Source organism: Arachis hypogaea, chromosome 16 (genome assembly GCF_003086295.3).
Source record: "Arachis hypogaea cultivar Tifrunner chromosome 16, arahy.Tifrunner.gnm2.J5K5, whole genome shotgun sequence".
Classification (NCBI taxonomy): Eukaryota; Viridiplantae; Streptophyta; class Magnoliopsida; order Fabales; family Fabaceae; genus Arachis; species Arachis hypogaea.
In genome coordinates this window covers 19,138,384-19,163,108 of record NC_092051.1, presented here as the reverse complement: position 1 = coordinate 19,163,108, position 24,725 = coordinate 19,138,384, and the positions used below count along the sequence as shown (strand labels likewise).

The 24,725-nt window shown below is 30.6% G+C and overlaps 3 protein-coding genes and 1 non-coding gene across 6 annotated transcripts; 3 read left to right on the top strand and 1 right to left on the bottom strand.

Moving 5' to 3' along the window:
• Positions 1-5,778: 5,778 nt before the first annotated feature.
• TRNAG-CCC (transfer RNA glycine (anticodon CCC)) lies at positions 5,779-5,849 on the top strand. Its single transcript has one exon. It is a non-coding gene; the product is annotated as a tRNA-Gly (tRNA).
• A 175-nt stretch (positions 5,850-6,024) lies between these two features.
• LOC112758262 (probable aldo-keto reductase 1) lies at positions 6,025-8,368 on the top strand. The gene is made up of 7 exons (XM_025806884.3): positions 6,025-6,257; positions 6,343-6,510; positions 6,619-6,828; positions 6,920-7,092; positions 7,331-7,427; positions 7,521-7,674; positions 7,832-8,368. Exons 1-7 carry the CDS (start codon positions 6,213-6,215, stop codon positions 8,011-8,013), a joined length of 1,029 nt encoding a protein of 342 aa, XP_025662669.1. The 5' UTR covers positions 6,025-6,212; the 3' UTR covers positions 8,014-8,368.
• A 7,834-nt stretch (positions 8,369-16,202) lies between these two features.
• Positions 16,203-19,142, top strand: LOC112758261 (probable aldo-keto reductase 1). Of its 3 annotated transcripts, none has more exons than XM_025806881.3 (7): positions 16,203-16,358; positions 16,453-16,620; positions 17,484-17,687; positions 17,777-17,949; positions 18,229-18,325; positions 18,433-18,586; positions 18,807-19,142. In XM_025806881.3, exons 1-7 carry the CDS (start codon positions 16,314-16,316, stop codon positions 18,980-18,982), a joined length of 1,017 nt encoding a protein of 338 aa, XP_025662666.1. In that variant the 5' UTR covers positions 16,203-16,313; the 3' UTR covers positions 18,983-19,142. The 3 variants fall into 3 exon arrangements, with proteins under 3 accessions (XP_025662666.1, XP_072076045.1, XP_025662667.1); XM_072219944.1 differs by having other exon boundaries at positions 17,484-17,691; positions 17,745-17,949; XM_025806882.3 differs by having other exon boundaries at positions 16,248-16,362.
• LOC112758260 (rosmarinate synthase) lies at positions 19,128-22,919 on the bottom strand. The gene is made up of 2 exons (XM_025806880.3): positions 22,207-22,919; positions 19,128-20,285 (listed from the first exon to the last, which is right to left on the bottom strand). Exons 1-2 carry the CDS (start codon positions 22,660-22,662, stop codon positions 19,431-19,433), a joined length of 1,311 nt encoding a protein of 436 aa, XP_025662665.1. The 5' UTR covers positions 22,663-22,919; the 3' UTR covers positions 19,128-19,430.
• Positions 22,920-24,725: the final 1,806 nt, after the last annotated feature.

The following is a 24,725-nucleotide window of genomic DNA, read 5'->3' as shown; positions in this document are numbered from 1 at the left end:
GCTGTCCTTTTTTTATATATAAACTATTAAATATTAAACAATATATATAATTTCACAATAATTTCAATAAATTTATAATTTCTAAAAATATAAAAAATTATAATTTTTAAATTCACACATTAAAGTCTTTATAATTATAAATATGTAATAAACATAATTATAAACCAAATTCTTTGAAACAAAATAATAAAACCAACATTGTCTAAAGTAAAACAAATATTATCCAAAATATATAATTAAACATCTTCAAGTTTATAATCAATCAAACATAAAACATAATCTAAAATATAACTTAGAACATCTTCAATTATCATCTTCATCCTCTTGTAGATCAATAACATCATAGAAATTTGTAAAAAATTGACCCTGAGAAAATAAAAGTTTGGTCCAGCGGAGAAGTCTGCCCCGCCCTGCCAAAATCCATGCATTAAGCGGTGCAGGATAGGCGGGCTTTTTAAGTTTGGCGGTGTCAAATTTCCAACCCAACGCGCCTTTTTTGATGGGTTATGCGGGTCAGCCCGACGGGTTTAAGCTCGTTTGCTACCCCTAGTGCCCATCCATTTTTGCATGGCAGGTCGTGAGAATTTCACGAGTCCCCATCTAGTCTTAAAACGTGAGTAATCCCTGCAAATACCCACTTTGGTTGTTTTTGTGATCATCTTTATTGCTAACATTCATTGGTTCGTGACGTGGAGCTATTCTAACCACTTAATAAATTCTCAAATAATAAAAGTTTAGGTTATATCATTTTCATAAAGTCACATGTATCCTTGTTATAACAATATTAATAGAAGATAAATGGATAAACACTAAGTTATTGTTTGGATATAAGATGGAAAATAAAAGGAAAGAAAATGGAAAGAAAGAAAATGAGAGGAAAAAAATGAAAAGAAAATTATATTTTTTTGTGTTGTTTAGACGAAGAAAAATGAATGGAAAGAAAATAGAAAAAAAAATTTCTTTTGCTTGAATGGAAGGAAAAGTAAGAAAAGAAAAAACAGAGTAAAATTAGGGCAAATCTCAATAATAAGCCAAGAGTGAAAATAATTTACGTGAATAAGCCAAAACGAAAACTGTTTCATGAATTCACCAATGCACGTTTATATGTAGTTCGAACCAGCTTGTTTCGAACTTCATTTCTACATAATTCGAACCAGCTTGGTTCGAATTATACACAAACACACGCACACACTAATTCGAACCAGCTTGGTTCAAATTGCACACAAATACATGCACACACTAATTCGAACCAGCTTGGTTCGAATTACACACACAGTAATTCATAGTATAATTCGAATAATGCTGTTAAAAAATTAATAATTTAAAAATTAAAAAAATATATATTTTATTTCATACGTTAAAAAAAGATAACAAAATATTTAATTACGAGACTTCTTTAAAATATTAATGAGCTATCAATTCGAAAGAAGTCTCGTAATTAAATATTTTGTTAGCTTTTTTTTAACGTATGAAATAAAATATATATTTTTTTAATTTTTAAATTATTAATTTTTTTAATAATTTTTTTTAATAAATTATTAATTTTTTAACAGCATAATTCGAATTATACCATGAATTACTGTGTGTGTAATTCGAACCAAGCTGGTTCGAATTAGTGTGTGCGTGTGTAATTCGAACCAAGCTGGTTCGAATTATGTAGAAATGGAGTTCGAACCAAGCTGGTTCGAACTACATATAAACGTGCATTGGTGGATTCATGAAGCAGTTTTCGTTTTGGCTTATTTACGTAAATTATTTTCTCCCTTGGTTTATTTCTGTTCTCGTAATTAAATATTTTGTTAGCTTTTTTTTAACGTATGAAATAAAATATATATTTTTTTAATTTTTAAATTATTAATTTTTTTAATATTTTTTTAATAAATTATTAATTTTTTAACAGCATAATTCGAATTATACCATGAATTACTGTGTGTAATTCGAACCAAGCTGGTTCGAATTAGTGTGTGCGTGTGTTTGTGTGTAATTCGAACCAAGCTGGTTCGAATTATGTAGAAATGGAGTTCGAACCAAGCTGGTTCGAACTACATATAAACGTGCATTGGTGGATTCATGAAGCAGTTTTCGTTTTGGCTTATTTACGTAAATTATTTTCTCCCTTGGTTTATTTCTGTTTTTTGCCAGTAAAATTATATTAATATTTTTATATATTATATATAAATTATAATTCAAATGGTAACTCTATATTTTTACTCATGTTTACACTTATGCATCAGTTTTCTTCGCAACTTTGAAGAGAAAAAATTTACATGAGCTCTACATACACTTTTTTATTTTCCATTCAATTTCTTTGTTGATCCAAACAATAAAAAATTAATTTTTTTATCCATTTTTTTCTCCAGCATTTTATTTTTCTACAAATTCTTCTAATCCAAACAATGCATAAATAAGTCACATTTTTCATATATATATAACAATAACTAATATAACATATTAGGTTAATTTACGTTGATAAACCAAAGCTACCCGAAAATTACCTGAATCACACAAATTTAAAAACATTATCTAGTTGTCTCCATTTACATTTCTATATAAATCGAATTTAATGAATTCGAATTAGGGTAATAAGTAGTAAATCGAATCTATAGGATTCGAATTCCTTGACATTCTGATTCGAAAGTAAATTGAATTCAAAGAATTCGAATTATGTCATCCTCTGCTAAACCGAATCTATAAATTTTGATTTATATGGTCCATGCTAAATCGAAGCGATAAAGTTTGATTTATACTCACTTAGTAGCAATCCAGCTGATTGTAAATCGAACCTCCTTCATTTGATTTAGTATCATAGATAGCATCCAAGTAATTCGAATCTTATAGATTTGATTTACTACGGAAACACATGATTCGAACTTCATAAATTTGATTTATATAGATATGTAAATTGAGACATGCACGTAGCCTTTTTTACTTTGGGAGATATACGTAAAATTAGTTTGTAAATGGTTTATAAAGGTGATTTATCCCACATTTTATAACTTATGAAATCATAATATTTTGAGAAGTAATGTATAGACAACTTAAATGTTGATAAGTCTGAAAAATTTTAGAAAAAAATAAAAATATAAAAAAATTACATGTTGATTCATAAGATTTTTTTTTTTTAATTTGTCCATAGTCTATGATTAATAACTTTAAAATTATATATATTATTTATTTTATATATATTTTTTTATTTTATAAAGACTTATAATTTTGTTATCGGCGATGTTAGTGGTTATAAAGAAATTTTTACCTTTAAATAAATTCTAGAGAAATTAAAAATAAAATTTTGTTATGCCACATTTATTATTTTATTAGCTAGCTATTTTTTTATCTACTTTTCACTTTATCTACAAATATGTTAAGAACTAAACCTATGCTTCAACCTTTCAAAATCCCATATATTTTTGCCAAACACAACATTATTATGCCTTTTTTCTTTATAGAAACCATTGAATGGAAGAACCGTTGGTAAAAAGATGAGGTTCTCTTATAATATGTATGATTTTTTATGATAATAAAATAAAAATAAAAAGTATGAAATAATATTGTGTATATTTAAGTTAATTTTAATCTTTTTTAATAATCAGATTTATCACAACGTAACTAATAAACAATGACAGTTAATACGGATTGGATATGTTTTGAGTATGCTACATATTTTATGATTTTGTACGAAACAATATTAGTTTTAATTTATATATTTATTATTGGGTATTAATTAAAAATAAAAAGTATTTGTATTGTTAGCATTTTTTAAACTTTACTCAACTTTGACCATGATTAGACCTAAAAGATCACCTACCTCATTGGAAATAAATATAATCCAATCAATTTTTACCTGATAGTGCTATACATTCGCATAATCATAGGAGAATTAACTTTAGCAAGATAACAATATAGTATTTAGTTACTATATGAGTATTTTTATATATAGAATTATCAATCAATTATGTATGGTTTCTGATGAAAATAATATATTTAACATGAATATTGTTTGTTAGGTAAAAGATAACAGATTGACAAAGAAAATTAATTACAATGGGTATATTCATTTTAAAAAATATTTTCCTATGTAATATTACAAAAAATATCATGGTCACCCTGAATTACTACATGTTCAACTTTTATCGACAGCGGTAAAATGCCTAAATTGAGACATTTTCAGACTATAATATTTGTCAAACAAACGATTAATGAAACACTCATCCATACCTTCTCATTTTGAGTATATTTATACATAAAAAAAAGAGTTGAAATAACAAAAGCGATAAAAATGATAATTTTTATAATTTTATGTGGCTAATGAATAAATTTATTTTCCTAATGAATGTTAATTTTGTTGCCAAATTCTATGGTACCTTTAAAATTTTAGCATAATTGAGTCTAATTTTTACATTTTGAAATGAATTTACTCGAAAAACATTAATATGTAAATCACATTATTATTACAAAATTATTTTTTTAACATAATTAGTAGGTGCTTATTCGAACCATTAAATTTAGCTTCTAATGATATTAAAGTCAACCTATTTTATTATTTTGTGCCTTCAAAGAATTTACATGATTGACATAAAAATATAACAATTGAAACAAAATTTATTACAATGGGTATATTCATTTTAACAAATATTCTTCTATTTAATACTATAAAAAAATACATCGGCCATTTTGAAAAATTGAGATATATTCACCAAACAAACAATCAATCAATAAAACACTCATTCGTACTTTCTCATTTTGGGTACATTTATACATAAAAGAAATTATACATAAAGAAAAAAAAAGAAGAAAAGAAGAGTTGAAATAACAAGAGCCATAAAAATCACGATTCTTATAATTTTGTGTGGCCATCTATATACAGTAGATCAGATAACTATGATTATTTAACAAAATTAATTTGTATTTATTGCACTCAACTTGAATAAGTAAGAAATTATCTTATTTTAATTTAGTATTTAATTCACATAATTTGAATTCAGTTCAATATATATGATTTGATTTGATTTAATTATTAGTTAAAAATATTTCAGTTATTTATTTTTTTCATAGATTTATTATTTTAATGACTAATTAATTAATTAAATTAATTAATTAATACACATAATAAATTTGGTTTAATAAATTAAAAAATACTAATAGAATATTAAAATAAATAAATTAGAAAATACTACCAAATCAAATTGATATAAATTATAATAAATTATATGATATTTAAATATCTAATCAAATTAATTAGTTGATATAGTTAGTTTATCGTAATAATTTGTATTTAATGAGTTAAAAAAATAAATTAGAAAATACTCTCAAAAGCATGCCACGTCAGTTCCATCATTAAATACAGAAATCTGATTTTTATATAATAGAATAGATAGATAAAATTAATGATGTAAAATTACTCACTTTTCTTTTATTAGTTAAATGCTGGCCAAATTTTAATAAAAAATTTTCTCTTCTTGAAAATAAGAGTTTTTTCGTCGTCTAAATAGAGTATTTTATTAAAAAATATAAATCTTGTATTAATTAAATATATTGATAAAGTATTAAAAACAAAACCTTTCTATGTTTTTTTTATCTAGTGCACTAAGACATTCTTTAGTTAGTTTCCTAAAAATGTTTCAAGGTGTGATATCTATTGCTATTGTATGGTGAAATATATAACGTTGATAAACTAATTAAATTGTTAAAAATTTAAAAACACTTTAGAGATTAAGACATAAGTTCAAGCTGTCAGAGTATGAATATATATATTTTAAATTGGCCACACTAGTTCAAGAAGCGCATCTGGTGTAGTGGTATCATAGTACCCTCCCACGGTACTGACCGGGGTTCGATTCCCCGGATGCGCATTCTCAATTATTTTTTAACAATATAATTACACAAAGTACTCAAATTATGAAAGGATTGAAAGCAGTGGTAACACCTTAATATCTTAGGTTCACCAACCACATAACACGTGGCATGAGTTCTACTTACAACCATTCACCAACTTTTCAAAACCAATAATTATTGCCTTATTGGAGAATGGAGAGTGTTTTAACTTTGATTAAGTATTAGTGTTAGTATTAGCATTTATTTAATTCAGTTTACTACTAGCAATTTAGCATTTAAATGTACATTTAAATATAAGAAGACACTGTAGCATTGTGGTAGGTAGGTAGTAGGTTCATATTTTGAATAGAGGAGGAAACTTGGAACACAGAAACACAAAAATGGCAGAAGTTCCTAGAGTCAAGCTTGGACCCCAAGGTCTTGAGGTATCTATGTTGTTTCATTCATTTCACTTTCAGTAGTACTACTCTGAACCTGCTTCACATTTATGCTTACTTTTGATAATGATAGGTTTCTAAGATAGGATTCGGATGTATGGGATTAACTGGTGTGTACAATGATCCTGTTCCTGAAGAAGTTGGCATCTCAATAATCAAGTATGCATTCAGCAAAGGAATCACTTTTTTTGACACTGCTGATTTCTATGGTGCCCATGCCAATGAAGTTCTTGTCGGAAAGGTTCACATTTCAACTTAAATTCATTGTTTTTGTTAGTGGTTTATTCATCCTGTGAATAAAACAATGAAAATGGCAGTAGTTATATGATAATTTGCCCTATCTCTTCAGGCTCTTAAGGAGTTACCTCGTGATAAAGTTCAGATTGCCACCAAATTTGGTATTGTCAAAATGGATATGGCTTCTAACACTGTTGTAGTCAATGGTACCCCTGAATATGTTAGATCTTGTTGTGAGGGTAGCCTTCAGCGCCTCGGTGTTGATTACATTGATCTCTATTATCAGCACCGTGTCGACACCACGGTCCCCATTGAGGACACTGTAATTTCCATTGAACTCTACTTTTTTTCTTGATTTGGGATAGTTTAGTAGCTGTTTGTATTTCTGATTTTTCTGTTCCTGAATGAGATAGATGGGGGAGCTTAAGAAGCTGGTGGAAGAGGGCAAAGTAAAGCATATAGGGTTATCTGAAGCAAGTCCTGATACTATTCGGAGGGCGCATGCTGTTCATCCTATTACAGCCGTGCAATTGGAGTGGTCGCTTTGGACTCGCGAAATTGAACAAGATATTGTTCCACTTTGCAGGTAAACTATGCTAAGGATGTTTGTATGTTAAGTGTTATGCGCTTTTTGGGAGAATATATTATTCTAATTCCTAGGCTAGTAGCTGATTTCATTGTCCTGCCTTACCTAATCATATGATATGCATCAACTAAGTTGAGTTGGTATGAAATTTAAAGTTTTGTCTTCCTAGTGTTAAGTGCTTTTCCACATCCTCCATGAATCTTCATTGAATGTATGACTATGGTGATAACATTTGCAGGGAATTAGGAATTGCGATAGTGCCATACAGCCCGCTTGGCCGTGGATTTTTCGGTGGTAAGGGTGTCACAGAAAGTATACCAGCAAACAGTTTTCTGGTATGGAAAATAGACACATTTGTTTTTTGATCATTTGATGATAATTGGCCTTGTTCCTTGCTCTCCGACTTTTTTTTTTTCGATTTTCATCAGGCATACCAGCCAAGGATTCGAGGGGAAAACTTAGACAAGAACAAGATCTTGTATTCTAAGTTGGAAAAACTGGCAGAGAGACATGGATGTAAGCCTTCACAACTTGCTCTAGCATGGATCCTTAATCAAGGGGACGATGTTGTACCTATCCCTGGTGAGTGATTTTCCATTTCCAAACATAATTTTGAATGTGTTAGCATCAATCTGTTATGAATAGTACTCATTCAAAAAATATTTATAGAAAGTACTTTCACTTTAAAACAGTTTTGGCCTGCAAAAAACATATTTATTGAACTTGTGATGTATTGTAGGAACAACTAAGACAACAAATCTTGACACTAACATCGGTTCGCTCGAAGTGAAGCTCAAGGAAGACGATTTGAAGGAGATTACAGATGCTGTACCAATGTCCGAGGTGGCAGGCGATCGGACCACTGCAGCTTTCGTTAAATGCTCATGGAAGTTTGCTGATACTCCACCAAAACGGAGCTAGATAGATATGCACCGGTTAATGCACAATCTCAGAACTCCTATCTTCCATTTTTCTCAAATTTGATCACACCTCATGAAGACTAGTTCTTGTTACCTTGCAAAATTTTGTGTGTTTTATTAAGTGAGGAGACAGAGACACAGACATGGTTCAATTAATGTTTTCAATTATGCTGAGGCATTGAACTCATTGGATTTAGTTCAGACTTCAGAGCTCTGATAAAATAAAATAACATCACAGTGATCATCTCCTTCCAAATACTGATTATGATAAAAGAATGTAATATAAAGGAAATGATCCTCGTATGTTATTGATTATTTCATCATACTTATAATGAATATAAGTAAAGTATTTTTAAGGATCTTCTTTAAGGATTTTTAAATAAATGTTTCTAATAGATTTAAGAGAAATATATCAAAATCTTCAATTTTTGTCTTTCTTTCACATTGAGTCAAGTATTGATTAATAACCTTGTGAAGACAAATATAATTGATAATTTCGTATTATACTTATTTCTTCACGAGCATTGTAGATATTAATAAATTGGCAATTAAGGACCACAATTAAGCAATCCATGATTCAAGCAAATCGACTCATAAATAAGTGATATGCTCCAAGAATCATATCACATACAAAAGGAAAATTGCTGCACTTGTTATCAAATTCAAGAAGGAAAGAATTCTTCTTCAATGCCAACAGCTACAACCAATAAATGGTGCAATGGCTAGCATGATGAAAAAGGAAATTATTCCAACATTGAAGAAGAGATTTCAAGCTCTATAAAAGAAGATCTCATCCAAGGAAGAAAGCAACCAGTGGAGTAAACACATTGCTTTTATTCCTTGTTATTTGAGTGAGTTCTTATTTAGTTATTTTCTCTTTTGTCTAGAATTAAGCTTATTTTGAGAGATACAAAAGGCAAAGAGAGTAGTGTATACAAAAGCCAATTTGTATTTTGTTTGAGAGATTGATTTCAAAAGTGTGCTAGGTTAGAGTGTACTTGATTCCTCTTATTAGGTTGGTTTAGTACTTAGGAGTTACTAAACTTGGGATAGTTTAGGTAAGTTACAAGAGTGAGAGTCTCTTAAAATTAGTAATTATAATCCTTATTGATTATAATGAAAATTCTACTATTATTGTGTTGAAGACTGGACAAAAGTCATATTAACTTTGTGGCTGAACCAGAATATATCGTAATGTCACTCTTCTCCTTTCTTATTCTCTGCAACTTCTATTTTTCTTTGTTCTGTTGCTGCAGAACGAGATAAAATCTAAAATAATCTTCTGAATTCAGTGTATTACACACTATATTTTATTAAGCAATAAAAATAGTTCCTTGATTCAAAACCTGATGCGTGAGCATCTTCTCTATCTTTTCCTAGTGAATTTGCACTTGAATTGCTAAGTTTAATTAAGATTTAATATATTTTAGCCACTATGAATGCTACTTTGAGTTGCGTGCAATTCTATTTATTTCAGGTAGCAGTTTTGATAAATTTCACGGAGTTTAAGTCAAGACCAGAGAATGGAGAGAGTGAAGAATGTATGTTGCCTCCTCCACGCTGAACTTGAAGTTATTCAAGTTCAGCGCCAGCATCAACACCTCCCAGGGAATGTACGCAAGACCTCCACGCTGAACTTGACAATGGTCAAGTTCAGCGCCAACATGAAAAGCTCTAAAGGACTTCGCTCTGCCTCCTCCACGCTGAACTTTGCTCCTTCCAAGTTCAGCGCCAGCTGAAGACTCCAAAGGAAGTTACGCGCACCACTCCACGCTGAACTTGGGTTAATCCAAGTTCAGCGTGAACTCAAGAAAAGTAAAAGAGTAGTCACTGCCTTCTCCACGCTGAACTTGGGAATTTCCAAGTTCAGCGTGGACCTTAATGAATCAAGTGGTCCCCAATTCGTCCAAAGGCTGCACGGATCTATTCAAAATAATTTTGATTTAAACTTTTATTTTATTTATAATTAGGAAAAGATACTATTTAGTTTAGGAATTATATTTTACATTAATTAGGATTAAATATAAAAGGGAAAAGAATCAACCCTTCGAGCCAATCTCTTCTCTTCGACCTCATTCTGCAATTTACAGTTTTTACGAATCCTAGTTTTTCTCTCTGAACCATGAGCAACTAAACCTCCACTGTTAAGGTTAGGAGCTATGTCTATTGTATGGATTGATACTATTATTTTTCTATTTTAATTCATGTACTGATTTCTATTTCAAGAATTGTTTTCGTTCTTTATCTTATGAATTTGGGTGGAACGGAAGTATGACCCTTGTTCTAATTGAGTTCTTGTATAACTTGGAAAAGCTCTTTACTTGAACAACAGCTTGAAAACAACTTCTCCTAAATTTCTAATTATCTGAACTTAACGGGATACGTGACATATAATCCTCTTATATTTGGGTAATTAGGATTTCTGTGGCATATAAACTAGAATTGAACTTAACCCTCTAATTGGAATTAAGTGACCAAGGAATTGGCGGTTGATGAATGTTAGGGGAAACTAAAAAGGTCTAAGAAATTAAGGTTTAGTCACATATAATTTGCCATGAATTGAATCTTGCATTATTAAAATAGTTAGTAAGAAAAGTCAATCCAGAAGATAGATATCTCTGAAACCTTAACTGTTTTCTCATATATATTTCACAATCCTTTTACTGCTTATTTTTTGATCTCCTGAATTTACTGTTAATGTATTTGAACTCTCAAAACACTATTTTCTGTTTGTCTGACTAAGCTAACCACTCAATCATTGTTGCTTGATCTATCAATCCTTGTGGGATCGACCCTCACTCACCTGAGGTATTACTTGGTACGACCCGGTGCACTTGCCGGTTAGTTTGTGGATTATAAATTTCACACCAAATTTTTAGCGCCGTTGCCGGGGATTGACTGTGATTGACAACTACTGGTTGTTTGATTTCTTAGATTAGGCGTTTTTTTTTTCTTTAATTTCATTTAACTTATCTCTTTAAAAAAAATTTTTTGATTTATTTTATTTAAATTTTCTTTTCTTAATTTCTGAAATTAAGTTTGGTGTTCCCTTAGTTGTTTTATTCTTCCTAGTTATTTTATTTATTAAGTTTAAATTTTATACTCCCTTTTGTTTATTAGTTATTTTATTTTCTTAATTATTCAGTTTATTTTCTTTATTTTATTTTTTTATTTTTATTTTCTTTTATATTTTATTTTTATTTTTCTTTATGTTCTTTTTCCTTTGCTTGTCTGTTTACCACATGGTGAGTTTAATTTTGTTTGGTGTTTTGTGCTAAGAAAAAATAATGGAGAGAGATCACATGGGTTACTACTCACACCCAAGTAGTGATTCATATTATTGTGGATAGAGTAACTATCCGAATTTTGGTTGGCAAAGTCAAAACCAAAGAAACTTCAGTACTCCATGTTCCAACTATCAAGAACCACCATCTCCATATTCATACCAAGAACCATCACCTCTCTATCCATATTAAGAACCATCATCTTTCTACCCATATCAAGAGTCACCATCTCCCTATTCATACCAAGAACCATCCTCTTTTTACTCCTATCAAGAACCATCATCTCCTTCTTATTCATATCAAGAGCCACCATCTCCTAATTCATATTAAGAACCATCATCTCTTGAGCTTCTCATGAAAGAATTCATATATGATATAAGGATGGGTGTCAAAAATGTAGAGAAATATGTGGAGTTGATTATCAAGCTCCAGAAAGAGGAACAAATAAATTCCTTTCCAAGAGATATAATGCAAGATCTTATAGAAGAAAGTGAGGAAATCAATCAAATAAGTTCATACTCCAGTGAATTAGAGAACTCTCCACCCTCACACATGGAAGAAGAGGAAGATGCAAAAACAAAGGAGGAAGATGCACAAACAAAGAAGGAAGATGCACAAACAAAGGAGGTTGTAAGGGATGAAAATAATTATGGGAATCTACACTCCAATGAAGCAGAGAGTGGCATAGAGGGTGAGTTTCTTAAACCACCAATTCAAGAAGTTCTTGATGAAGGGTACACTCTAACCATCACACAACACCCAAATTTTGAAATCAAAGAAGTGAAGGCACCCAAGAAAAGCACTGAAAAGGAGATTGTGACCAAGAAACAGAAGAAAATATCCATGAAAAAGAGAAGGTCGGCAAAAAACAATCCAAACTCTACCCCAACAAGCAAGGTGAATCAAGCTAATAACAATAAAAGAAAGCTTGTTAGGAGAAATTCAAGTCCAAGGGCACTAATTTTCACCTCTCCCCCCTTGTAGACATTTCTTTTAACCAACTGGAAGAAGATGAGAAAAATTCAACAATCAAGTGTTAAGTTAATGACATTAAAAAAGCGCTTGTTGGGAGGCAACCCAACTACTAGTATCCTTGGTTTTGTAGTTACTTTGGTTTTAATTTTATAGTTATTTTTATTTTAGCATTATAGTTATTTTAGTTCTGGTTTTAAATTAATTTATCTCAATTTTTTTAGAATTTTTCATGTTTTACATGTGTTCCGAGGGTTACCTGAAACTGTAGGTCAATCTCGGACGAGATCTTCTGTGCTGATCGAAGATGACGTGTCCGGCTTGAGTGGCGGCCGGAGCTATCGTATCCGACTTGTTGAGCTTGGCTACACTGCTGATCCTTCATCACCGGAGGGTAGGGGGTACCTGCAAAGGACTCCGATGCTTAAGTTAGTAAGGGTATTAAGCAGGTTTTTAGTAGAATCAGTGTATGAGTTATACATGGGTGCTCCAGTGTATTTATAATGGTGTGGAGTGACCTTCTTAGATAAGATAAGTTAGTTATCTTATCTTATCTTATCTTATCTTATCTTATCTTATCTTATCTTATCTTTGAATGAGGTCATCTTATCTTCTGGGGAACCGCCTTTATCTTTCTAGGCTTTGACTGCCTTTAGATTGGGCTGTGTCCCTTCGTTTGGGCCTGCTTGGGCCTCTTATGGCAATTTGGCCGAGCTCTTTGTGAAGAGGTCGGTAATGGGCCAACCTTCCAAGAGGTCGGACATGGACCAACCTTCTAAGAGGTCGGATAGTCTAACCTGAAGAGGTCGGTCGACTTGTTGTAAAACATCCCGGGTCGGACAGCTCAACCCAGGGTATGAACAACATGTATTTTGGTCATGCAAAGTGATTAGAACAAGAACAGGAGCAATTAAAAGGAATTTTTGACACCCTAGAGTTTTTCTTTGCTTGGGGACAAGCAAACTTTTAAGTTTTGTGTTGTAGTGTGCGCTCTCTGTTTATTTTAATGACACCAAAGGGAGACAAATCATCTTCACGGAGGAGCACAGCTGGAGGAATGAGATGGCCACCAGCATAACTGAGGTGGTTGAGTTTCTTTCATTCTATTTCCCCTTCCGTTCTTATTTTGTTGTCTTCTGTTTTCTATTGCTTTGATTGCCTGCATGATCTTTAGTACTTTCAGTTTTTAGATTTAGTTTCATTCTATTATTTGGTTTTAGTAAAAAAAAATTGTCTCATGTACCGCTCACTGAGCTTGAATCTAAAAAGAAAAAGAAGTGATGTATTGCATGAGAAATTGAGTTTATATTGAAGAGTAGTCTTATTCACTTAGATGTGGTGGTATTATCTGTGATTTTGAATGTATGATATGAACAGTGCATATTTGAATTTGAATCAAGAGATGTTGATGTATAAGGAATAGGAGTTTAGAGAACCATTATGAATTTTCTAAAATTAGTAAAAGTTAATCCTTGAAGCAAAAGCAACAGCAAGGGAAGAATAAAAAGCAAGGTCCAAGACTCTGAGTATCAATGACTAGGGAGGTCAGACATGATTAAAAGTTCAAAGAGTTGTTTCCCTAGTCATATGCTTGTGGTGTTCTTGTGTTAAGTAATCATTGAGACATAATATTTAGAGTCGAGATTAAATGCATTTAGCAGAGTATGCCAAAGGCTTTGAGCACCACTGTCTGGGAGTAGTTGAAAGAAAAATTAGAACCTCAAAAGAGTTTCCCAATTAAGTGCTTGTGGTGTTTTTGTGTCAAGTAACTATTGAGACAGAACATTTAAAGTCACGGCTAGGCTCAAGGTACAAAGCACCAATTAAAAGAGAATTGAAGGATATCTGCTGTGTTCAAGAATTAAATTGAAGTATAAAGATCAAAGAATTCATAATATTATCCGGATTATAATTCCGAATGACAATGACATTCCTCTGATTCAAAGGAGAGTGAGATGCCAAAACTATTCAGTATTGCAATAGATAAACCCCACCTCAAGAAGAGACATGAGCATAACTGAACTCTCGCTTCTCATGCAAATTCACATCTTGATCGTGTACTAATTTTGGTTGCTTGAGGACAAGCAACAATTCAAGTTTGGTGTTGTGATGCGTGAGCATTTTCTCTATCTTTTCCTAGTGAATTTGCACTTGAATTGCTAAGTTTAATCAAGATTTAATATATTTTAGCCACTATGAATGTTACTTTGAGTTGTGTTCAATTCTATTTATTTCAGGTAACAGTTTGGACGAATTTCACGGAGTTTAAGTCAAGACCAGAGAATGGAGAGAATGAAGAATGTATGCTGCCTCCTCCACGCCGAACTTAAAGTTATTCAAGTTCAGCGCCAGCATCAACACCTCCCAGGGAATGTGCACATGACGTCCACGCTGAACTTGAGAAACTTGACAATAGTCAAGTTCAGCGCCAACATGAAAAGCTCCAAAGAACTTCACTCTGCCTCCTCTACGCTGAACTTGGCTCCTTCCAAGTTCAGCGCTAGCTGAAGACTCCAAAGGAAGTTACGCACACCACTCCACGCTAAACTTGGGTTAATCCAAGTTCAGCGTGAACTCAAGAAAAGCAAAAGAGTAACCACTGCCTCCTTCACCCTGAATTTGGGAATTTCCAAGTTCAGCGTAGACCTTAATGAATCAAGTGGTCCCCAATTCGTCTAAAGGCTGCATGGATCAATTCAAAATAATTTTGATTTAAACTTTTATTTTATTTATAATTAGGAAAATATATTATTTAGTTTAGGAATTATATTTTACATTAATTAGGATTAGATATAAAAAGGAATAAAATCAGCCCTTCGGATCAATCTCTTCTCTTCGACCTCATTCTGCAATTTACCGTTTTTATGAATCCTAGTTTTTCTCTCTGAACCATGAGCAACTAAACCTCCACTGTTAAGATTAGGAGCTCTGTCTATTGTATGGATTGATACTATTATTTTTCTATTTTAATTCATGTACTGATTTCTATTTCAAGAATTGTTTTCGTTCTTTATCTTATGGATTTGGGTGGAACGGAAGTATGACCCTTGTTCTAATTGAGTTCTTGTATAACTTGGAAAAGCTCTTTACTTGAACAACAGCTTGAAAACAACTTCTTCTAAATTTCTAATTATCTGAACTTAACGGGATATGTGACATATAATCCTCTTATATTTGGGTAATTTGGATTTTTGTGGTATATAAACTAGAATTGAACTTAACCCTCTAATTGGAATTAAGTGACAAAGGAATTGGCGGTTGATGAAGGTTAGGGAAGACTAAAAAGGTCTAAGGAATTAGGGTTTAGTCACATATAGTTTTCCATGAATTGAATCTTGCATGATTAAAATAGTTAGTAAGAAAAGTCAATTCGGAAGATAGATATCTCTGAAGTCTTAACTATTTTCTCATATATATTTCACAATCCGTTTACTATTTGTTTTCTGATCTCCTGAATTTACTGTTAATTCATTTGAATTCTCAAAACACTATTTTTGTTTGTCTGACTAAGCCAATCATTCAATCATTGTTGTTTGATCCATCAATTCTCGTGAAATTGACCTTCACTCACCTGATGAAGTATTACTTGCTACGACCTGATACATTTGCCGATTAGTTTGTGAATTGTAAATTCCGCACCAAAACCCCTTTTCAATTCACTTTAAAACCTTCACTTCGAAGCACGCATTAGCAAACTTCGATCATAAATTAGTTAAGTTATGCCTAAAGTCCATATAGAAATAGCCAAATACTATAGTCCTCATTATTAGTAAGAAAATGATTGATTGGAAGAATTCATGGTGGTCAACACGTCATAGAGACCATGATGAGTGGAGTAGCTCAGAATGAGACAAATGATATCATTTTAAAACTAGTTGCCTTCAATGACCGCAACCCAATAGATGCTTTAGATTAATTAATTAAATCATAATTTCATTGTTTATGATTAACATATTAAGCTACTTTAACTACTTTATATCAATTATATAACAAGAGATACTGAAGAAGAAGCAGGATAGTTGACATTTTGAAGAGAGACACAAAGATGGGACATGTTCCTAGAGTGAAGCTTGGAAGCCAAGGCCTTGAGGTATGTAAGTATATCAATGTATCTATGTTTGATTGATATAGTGATTAGTGATCTTATTAATTTAATTTGATTGATGAATGATCGATGATGATAGGTGTCTAAATTGGGATTTGGGTGTATGGGGCTAACCGGAGTATATAATGATCCTGTTCCTGAAGAGGTTGGCATCTCAATAATCAAGTATGCATTCAACAAAGGCATCACCTTCTTTGACACTTCTGATTTTTATGGACCCCATACCAACGAACTTCTTGTCGGAAAGGTTTTCCTCTTTACCTACTTTATTCTATACTAGAATAAGACGCACAATGCACAGATGGTAAATTAATGATAATATATAATAAATATTAAAAATAATTATATTTTATAGAATTAATTTAAGTATTTTTTTTGTAAATTCAATTTAAAAATATAATAAATTTTTTGTGCTAAATTTAATATCATTTAAAGGAATAGTGATAAAAAACTTATATAAGTAGTTCAAATAGTATGGAATTTGAATATTTGTAACGTAAAATTTATTATGATTAATAATATTATTATTACATTTGTAATATAAATGTTTATTATATTTAATGAGTTATTTATAGAAATTAATAAATTAATTATTAGAATTATAAATTTATTGTATTATTTATAACGGTGAGATATAATAAATATATGGATATAGATTTAATGTCTTTGTAGATTACAAATTTGATTACAAATTTTTGTATTTTTTTTTGTTAATTTAGAAATAATAGTTGATTTGGCAAAAATTGAGTGGTTGATTCTAATATTTTGCTAAGTAAGCGATGTTGCTCACATGTCATTAGTAGAAAAAAAAAGATGTTTTAAAAGTAACGTAGATAAATTTATGTATCTACTTTTATATATTAAGAATAAATAGATAAATAGATTGGTAGTGTTTTTATGATGTGTCTGCTACAAATCTAACATATTTTGGTACCAAACATGTGGTAAACACCCATCTCCAAATGTATTTAATGTGTGACATATTATGTTTAAGTAATTTAGTCAAATATGTTAAATTATCTAATAATTCTAAACTATCATCTTCATGTAAATATGACACACGCAAGTTTAATATAACATTTTATTTGACTATGTATGTATATGTATCAGGCGATTAAGGAGATACCTCGTGATAAAATTCAGATAGCCACCAAATTTGGAATTGTGAAAATGGAACCTAACAATGTCATAGTAAATGGTAGACCTGAATATGTTAGATCATGCTGTGAGGGTAGCCTTCAGAGACTTGGTGTAGATTACATTGATCTCTATTATCAGCACCGTATTGACACCACAGTACCCATCGAGGACACTGTAAGTGCCACTGATTAGACTAACAAACTTTTGTGTATACATTTTTTTTTATTTAAGTTTTATTTCTTGATTTGTTTTGCATGCATGAGATGGGAGAGCTGAAGAAGCTGGTGGAAGAGGGAAAAATAAGGTACATTGGTTTATCAGAAGCAAGTGCTAACACAATTAGAAGGGCACACGCTGTTCATCCCATCACTGCTCTTCAATTGGAGTGGTCCCTTTGGACTCGCGAGATTGAACAAGACATCGTTCCACTTTGCAGGTAAATGAATGAAAACCTGGTTGAATTCAAGTATGAACATCAGAATCTCTATTATACAGATAAAATAGTTACAATTATAGCAGAAAACAGTTATAATAGTAAAATATGGCAGAGACTCACATGCAGTTGTATTAATGTGAAGTTGATAGCTGAGAATCATTAGATGATTCGACAAGTTTGACTAAATTGTCATCTAACAATTCTCAACTATCAACTTCGTGTGAAAACAACTGCATGTAAGTATTCACAGTAAATATTTAATTGTTCTGAGACTTGTAGGGAGTTAGGAATTGGGATAGTACCATATAGTCCCCTTGGGCGTGGATTCTTTGGTGGCAAGGGTGTCATAGAAAGCATACCTGCAGACAGTTTTCTGGTACATATTAATGTTTATTCTAAGTGTGTTATGTTTTGTTTGTGGTGAAATTTGGCCTTGTTCCTCATTCACTCACCAATATAGTCTCTATTTGAATTTCGCATCAGGCAATTCAGCCAAGGCTACAAGGAGAAAACTTTGACAAGAACAAGATGGTATACTCCAAGATAGAGAATTTGGCAGAGAAACATGGATGCAAATCTTCACAGCTTGCTCTTGCATGGATTAATCATCAGGGCGATGACGTCGTGCCAATCCCTGGTGAGTGATTTCCCATTTTATACATGTAAATTATTTTGATTGTTTTCTGATTTGTTCATCACCTATAAATATGTGGTATCTTGTATTATACAGCTATCACACAACACAAAGAACATCTTCATATCCAGTTTACTCTTGAGTTCTAATCATGAATTATATCATTAATAAATAAATTACTTGAATGAACTGAACTTTTTGTCATGTGTTATTGTTGTTGTAGGAACAACAAAGACAAAGAATCTTGACATCAATTTGGGTTCCCTTGAAGTGAAGCTCAGCAGAGATGATCTGAATAAGATTGGAGAACTAATTTCTGAGGTAACAGGGGAACGAACCACTGATGCCTTTGTTAGATGCTCATGGAAGTTTGCTGATACCCCATCAAAGCCAACCTAGCTAGATATGTTTGCATGCATCTAAATAACATTAATTGTTATTGGTCCTTTAAGGATTTATAACAACTCTTGTTACCTATAACTATTGTGAATGTCATGTCATGAATGTATTGCTATTACATAAATAAAGTCAGTTTCAACCAGAATTTGAGGGATCAAAAGTTTTGCATCGGCTTGGCATGTCGTCACTTATTGAGTTCATAAATTAATGAAACTATCTGAACACCAGAAAGATTACAATATGATCAAACCTGAATCAAAAGAATAATGGAAAAATGTCCACTCTTGCAATTTATACATAAACCAAAGAATAAATGACCATTTTTTACCATAAAAGATTTGGGCACCAACAATTCTAACTATAAAAGATGTAAAAACATTTGATCTTTCATGGTTAAAATTGTCTGCCCTTAAATATTTTATGGTTTCTAAACCAAATCTTTATTATATTATATATCAGAAAGCAAAGTAGTTGGATCCAACTGTAATATAGCTTCATCTTTGATTAATTCAGCAAGCTCTTCATGTGGCAGCATAACTGTCACAGTTCTTGCAAGCCCTTCTTCACAAGAAGGCATCACCATGATCAAACCTTTCCCAGCCACATTTCCTACATGGCATGAAACATGAACCGGCTTCTCGTTATCACTAAACTTTGCTTCATATGGCAGAGATTCCATGCAAACACAGGTTAATTCTTCGCCATACATGCAACGATTCGATGATCCTAACCGTTCTATGGCACACCGTATCTCCTCTTCTTCAATCCCTGCCAAGTGCCTATTCACTGCACTAACTACACTTCCTAAATCTTCACCTTCAAGAGAAAGCATTGTGAAATGCAGAGCATTTCCAAAGTAACCAAAAGGGATTGGTTCTTTAAGAAGCTTCTTTCTGAAATCTATGCAAATGGATAGAGAGTGAGTTTGATCATTGTTTTTCAATGGCTTCAAGTGAGAGATTCTAGTCCAAAACAATGCACAAAGAAAATCAAATGGGGTGGCATTGGGGCAAATGTCATGGATATTGGATAGGCACTGTTGCATTGTTGAACTGGAAAACTTGAAAGTGGCGTTGGCCATGTCTTTTGCTTGCTGCGGAGGTGGCGGCTTAGCATGGCCGTTTGAAAGTGGCTGCGGCGACGGCGAAAAAGGGAGTGGAGTGAAGGAAGGAGGGTTGGTAATGGGTAAGTTTCGGTGTACTAGTGTCCATGATTTGATGAATGATGCTAAGCAAGTTAGATCAGCAAGCATGTGACTGCAACTTATTCCTATTGCAACACCTCCTTCTTTGAAATTGCTTACCTGCAACGTAATCATAATTAAGAACTTTGAATAATTTGACTTAATATTCAGTTCTACCTGTTAACTCTTTAATAAATGCCTTTTAAGATAGTACTTATTAGCAGACTTGTTAATTAATTGCTAAAAGAGTTTGGTCATCTCATCTGTCTCTCTCATAGAGATAACTACGTTTTTAAATAACAATATATTGATTAGTCTTTCGTTAATTATTCTTAGCTTTCGTTTTCATCATAAACAAATTGCATAGCATTACCCTAACATAAGGGAACATATGTAATTAAATTGCTCAAAGACTATCATTAACGCTATTTTTTTATAATGACAAGATAATGAGATATGAACTTAGAAATAGAAAATTATATTTAACAAAAAAGATATAGATAAATATATTATATTTAGGACATTGAATTAATGTATTTTATGTCATTTCTATAAGAAGAAGTCAGAGACACTAAACAGAGACACACTTTATTTTTTATTTATTATTATTATTAAATTTTTATAATTATATTTTTTATTATTTTATTTTTTTATGAAAAAAAAAGTAAATTAAATTTTTTATTATTTGTTATATCTTATATTCAATTCACTATTAAATAAAATATAAACATACTAATTTTTGTATTTTGTTCTCGGTATGTTTCGTATTTTATTTATTTTATTCTCAATCACGCAGCGTAATTATACACGTTAGCATGCATGGAAAAAATACATTTCCTTTTGTAACACGGTATTACTTACAAAAAAATCCTTAAGGACCACTAACTATAATTTATATTTAGCCATTAGTCCAACACTTTTAATATAATAATTTAGCACTATATTTTTAATTAATATTTTTAAATATTATTAATTAACTGCAGATCAAAAATAATAAATTATACTACTCCTATAATATTGTCCTCTAATAAATTAAAGTATGTGTCTTTTATCTTTGTATATATATTATCACTGTTAGATTATCGACATAGTTTACTTATTTTTTTGGTGTCTTTTCTAATATTTTGGTGTCTTTCATTAGACTATTCTCTCCCCATTTAAATATTCTGTCCACCTTTAAATATAACAGGTGTATACTAAAGTAGATGATAATGTCATTTCTATTTTGATAATATAATTTTTTCTTATAAATTTATATAAAATACAATGTAAAAAAATTATGCAAAGTATGAAGTTATTAAAAATAAGAGTGATATTATTTCCTAAATTAATTATAAATTAAAAAATATTAATTTCGCACGACCATTTAATCAGATTCATACATTTAGATAAGTTTCTACATAATAAATTTAAAAATTAATTATTTTTATTAATACACAATACACAATTGATTATCTAGGTAAAACTTTCTTATAGTGAGAATGCCTAAAAATTAAATTCTAAAAAAAATATGTCTAGTTAATATAAGTGATAACAAAAATATTAAAAAATGGATGTCATATGTATTATTTTGTGTATATTTAATTATTTATACCTTCTATTTGTCTTAAAAAAAATCAAAGGTTTGTTTTTTTATCTCAAAAAAATATTTCTTATTGTCATGTATTTAAACTAACACTAAAGTACTAACTCCCTAATATTTTTCTAAAAGAAATATATGGTAAAAAACAAAAGTGAAAACTCAAAGTGTGTTTGTGTAAAATTGACAAATTTTTTTTTTTGGTCAAGTGTAAAATTGACAATTGATAACGAGTCTTAGCTATCAACACAGCACACGACTTTTTAACAGAAAAAAAAAAAAATAGTAGTGTAAAGAGAGTTTGCTTCAAAACAAGTAACAAGTTCCAATAAGTTATAACTCAAATGGTATATTCTTTCCATAGTTATCTAAGAGTTCGCGAATTTGAATCCCTTTATCTTTAGTAAAAAAAAATTCGAATTTTCTTATTTTTCGATAAAAAAAAAATTAACAAGTTGATACCTGAATTCGAAAGGGAGACCAGGTGGTAGGATCAATAGGCATATGGTTCCAAGACGCAAGAAGCTTCTCTTGGGAAGCAGTTGCAGAATTAAGCCACTCACTGAGGGTGCCATCCACGCTGCCCTTAACCACCCTAACACCCGCATCGTTGCACCTAACTTGCCAATTACCATCATGCCCCTGCTCCAACAACAACCTACCCGTCATTGTGGGGTACATGGTAAGAACCGTAGACAATGATTCCCTCCACGAATCCAAGTCATATAACCCAAACAACTCATCCTGGTCCCTATAATAGAAAACCATATGGAGCGTGTGTTGAGCCATGGCACGGTCCAATGCGGAAAGCTCATGATGGGTCTTACCCGACCCGGTTGGTTCACTTGATACTGCTGTGAGCTTGGAGTGCAAGGTCACACTCAACGATGGAGAATGAGAAGTAGTAATGCTCGCCATATATTAAGAAATTAAAACACTTATGCTTACATGTATTAGTGTGTGTATTGATCGCAATAAACGGATTGGTGTGTGTCTATATAGAGAAGTGGGAACACATACACATATTAAAGACTTCTAATAAAAGCTAAGGAAGAGTACAAGTTGGGTTTTACGAGGACAGTTGAGATTATTAAAGAGATTCGGTGAAGGTTGGTAGTTCATATTTATTCAGGAACACCATGCTTCACTTTAATTAATGGTTTAGGATGTCATTCACGTTTCACATGCTTCACTTTACTATTTATTGATACATTAGTATTAGCTAATACTAAAAAAATAATTATAATATAAGTAACCATATGTTAGCAGAAAGACAAAAAATAATAGGATAAAATATATTTTTTGTTTCTAAAATTTTATAAAAATTTTAAAAATACTACTAAGTTTTATTTTATTTTAATTTTGTCTCAAAAGTTTTTAATTTGTATCAAATATATCTTTAATAACTAATTTTTTAAAAAATTTAAAACTAATCTAACAATAATGTATAAAAATTTAAGACCAATTTAACAATAATGTTTGCAATTTGCACTATTCGTCTATTCACCAATAAGGCAATAATTATTAACCTAACAATCTCAATGGATTGATGCATGTTGGCAAATCATAGGTGTTTCTCCATCCCTATCTCGTTAAATTTCAGTTATTGACATTTTTATTATTATCCCTATTCCTTGCACACGTAAATGTCTGCCAATTTCTTGTACGAAATCATCTTTTCGGTCTTCAACAACCTCATACTTGATTTCATCAATGCTCCTTTAGATTTACGTGTTAGGATAATTGCCAAAACAATGTTTTGAAATAGGATTCAATTGTCTTCGTATGAAATTATTAGTTAAAAATAATTAGATATTTTAATATATTTGACTCAATTATTATTTAACGACTTTTAATTTTTAATTTTAGATTATATAAAAATAAATACAAATAAATTTTCACCTTTAAAATAATATAATATAACTTATTTTGTAATTTTTTTTCGATATAATATAACTTATTTTGTAATATTTTTTTTCCGATGCCCTAAAAACTATGCTATATATTATGCAGTGATCCTTATTTAATATAAAGTAATATTAAGTAATTAATTTTTAAAAATTATTTTATTTATCTTAAATTTTAAATTATCAATTATAAATTTTTAATTTTATACCTTAAATTATAAATTTTAAATTAACTAACTAAAAAATATTTTTTATATTTTTTTCTTAAATATAATATAACCACACCAGCCAGCTGTTATATATTATCGACAATAATTTATTGATTTGGTTAAAACTTTAAATCAAGGTTGTCAATTCCAAAGGATACACATCTTATTGACGTTGAACCAACACATCAAATTAATTCAGGCCGGATCAAGCTGTTTATTATTATTATTATTATTATTATTATTATTATTATTATTATTGTTGTTGTTGTTGTTGTTGTTGTTGAAAGAATCATTTTGTTAGCGGGCCAAATTTGCACCTCTCTACTTCACATTGCACATGGGGTGGGCCGGGTGACCCTGGTTGATCCAACTAGTTGATTTAATAGACCAATCCCAAAGTAAGATTTCACAAATTTATTTAATATACTAAATCAAACAATCCTTCGGACCATATATTGATATATATATATATATATGGAGGTAAAGTCATTTTAGTACTTAGACGGCTTAGAACATAACAAAATAAGATAAAAAATTTAAAACACAAAAATTAATATTTAATATTTTATTTAATAATAAACTAAACATAAAAAATAAATTATTAAATTTTAATATACTTTTTTTTTAAAAAAATTGAAAAGAAATATAATAATACAAAATGTATTTATAACAAATTAATAGAAAAATTAAAAAATAAATGATATTTTTTATTAATATTTTTGTAATATACTAATTTAATATCTATAATAATAATATCATTCATATTTCATATAAAAAATATAATTTTATATTTTTGTACATCTATAAATAAATACAGTTCGAGAAATATTTAATAAGATAAAATCTATAATACGAAACTTTTTTA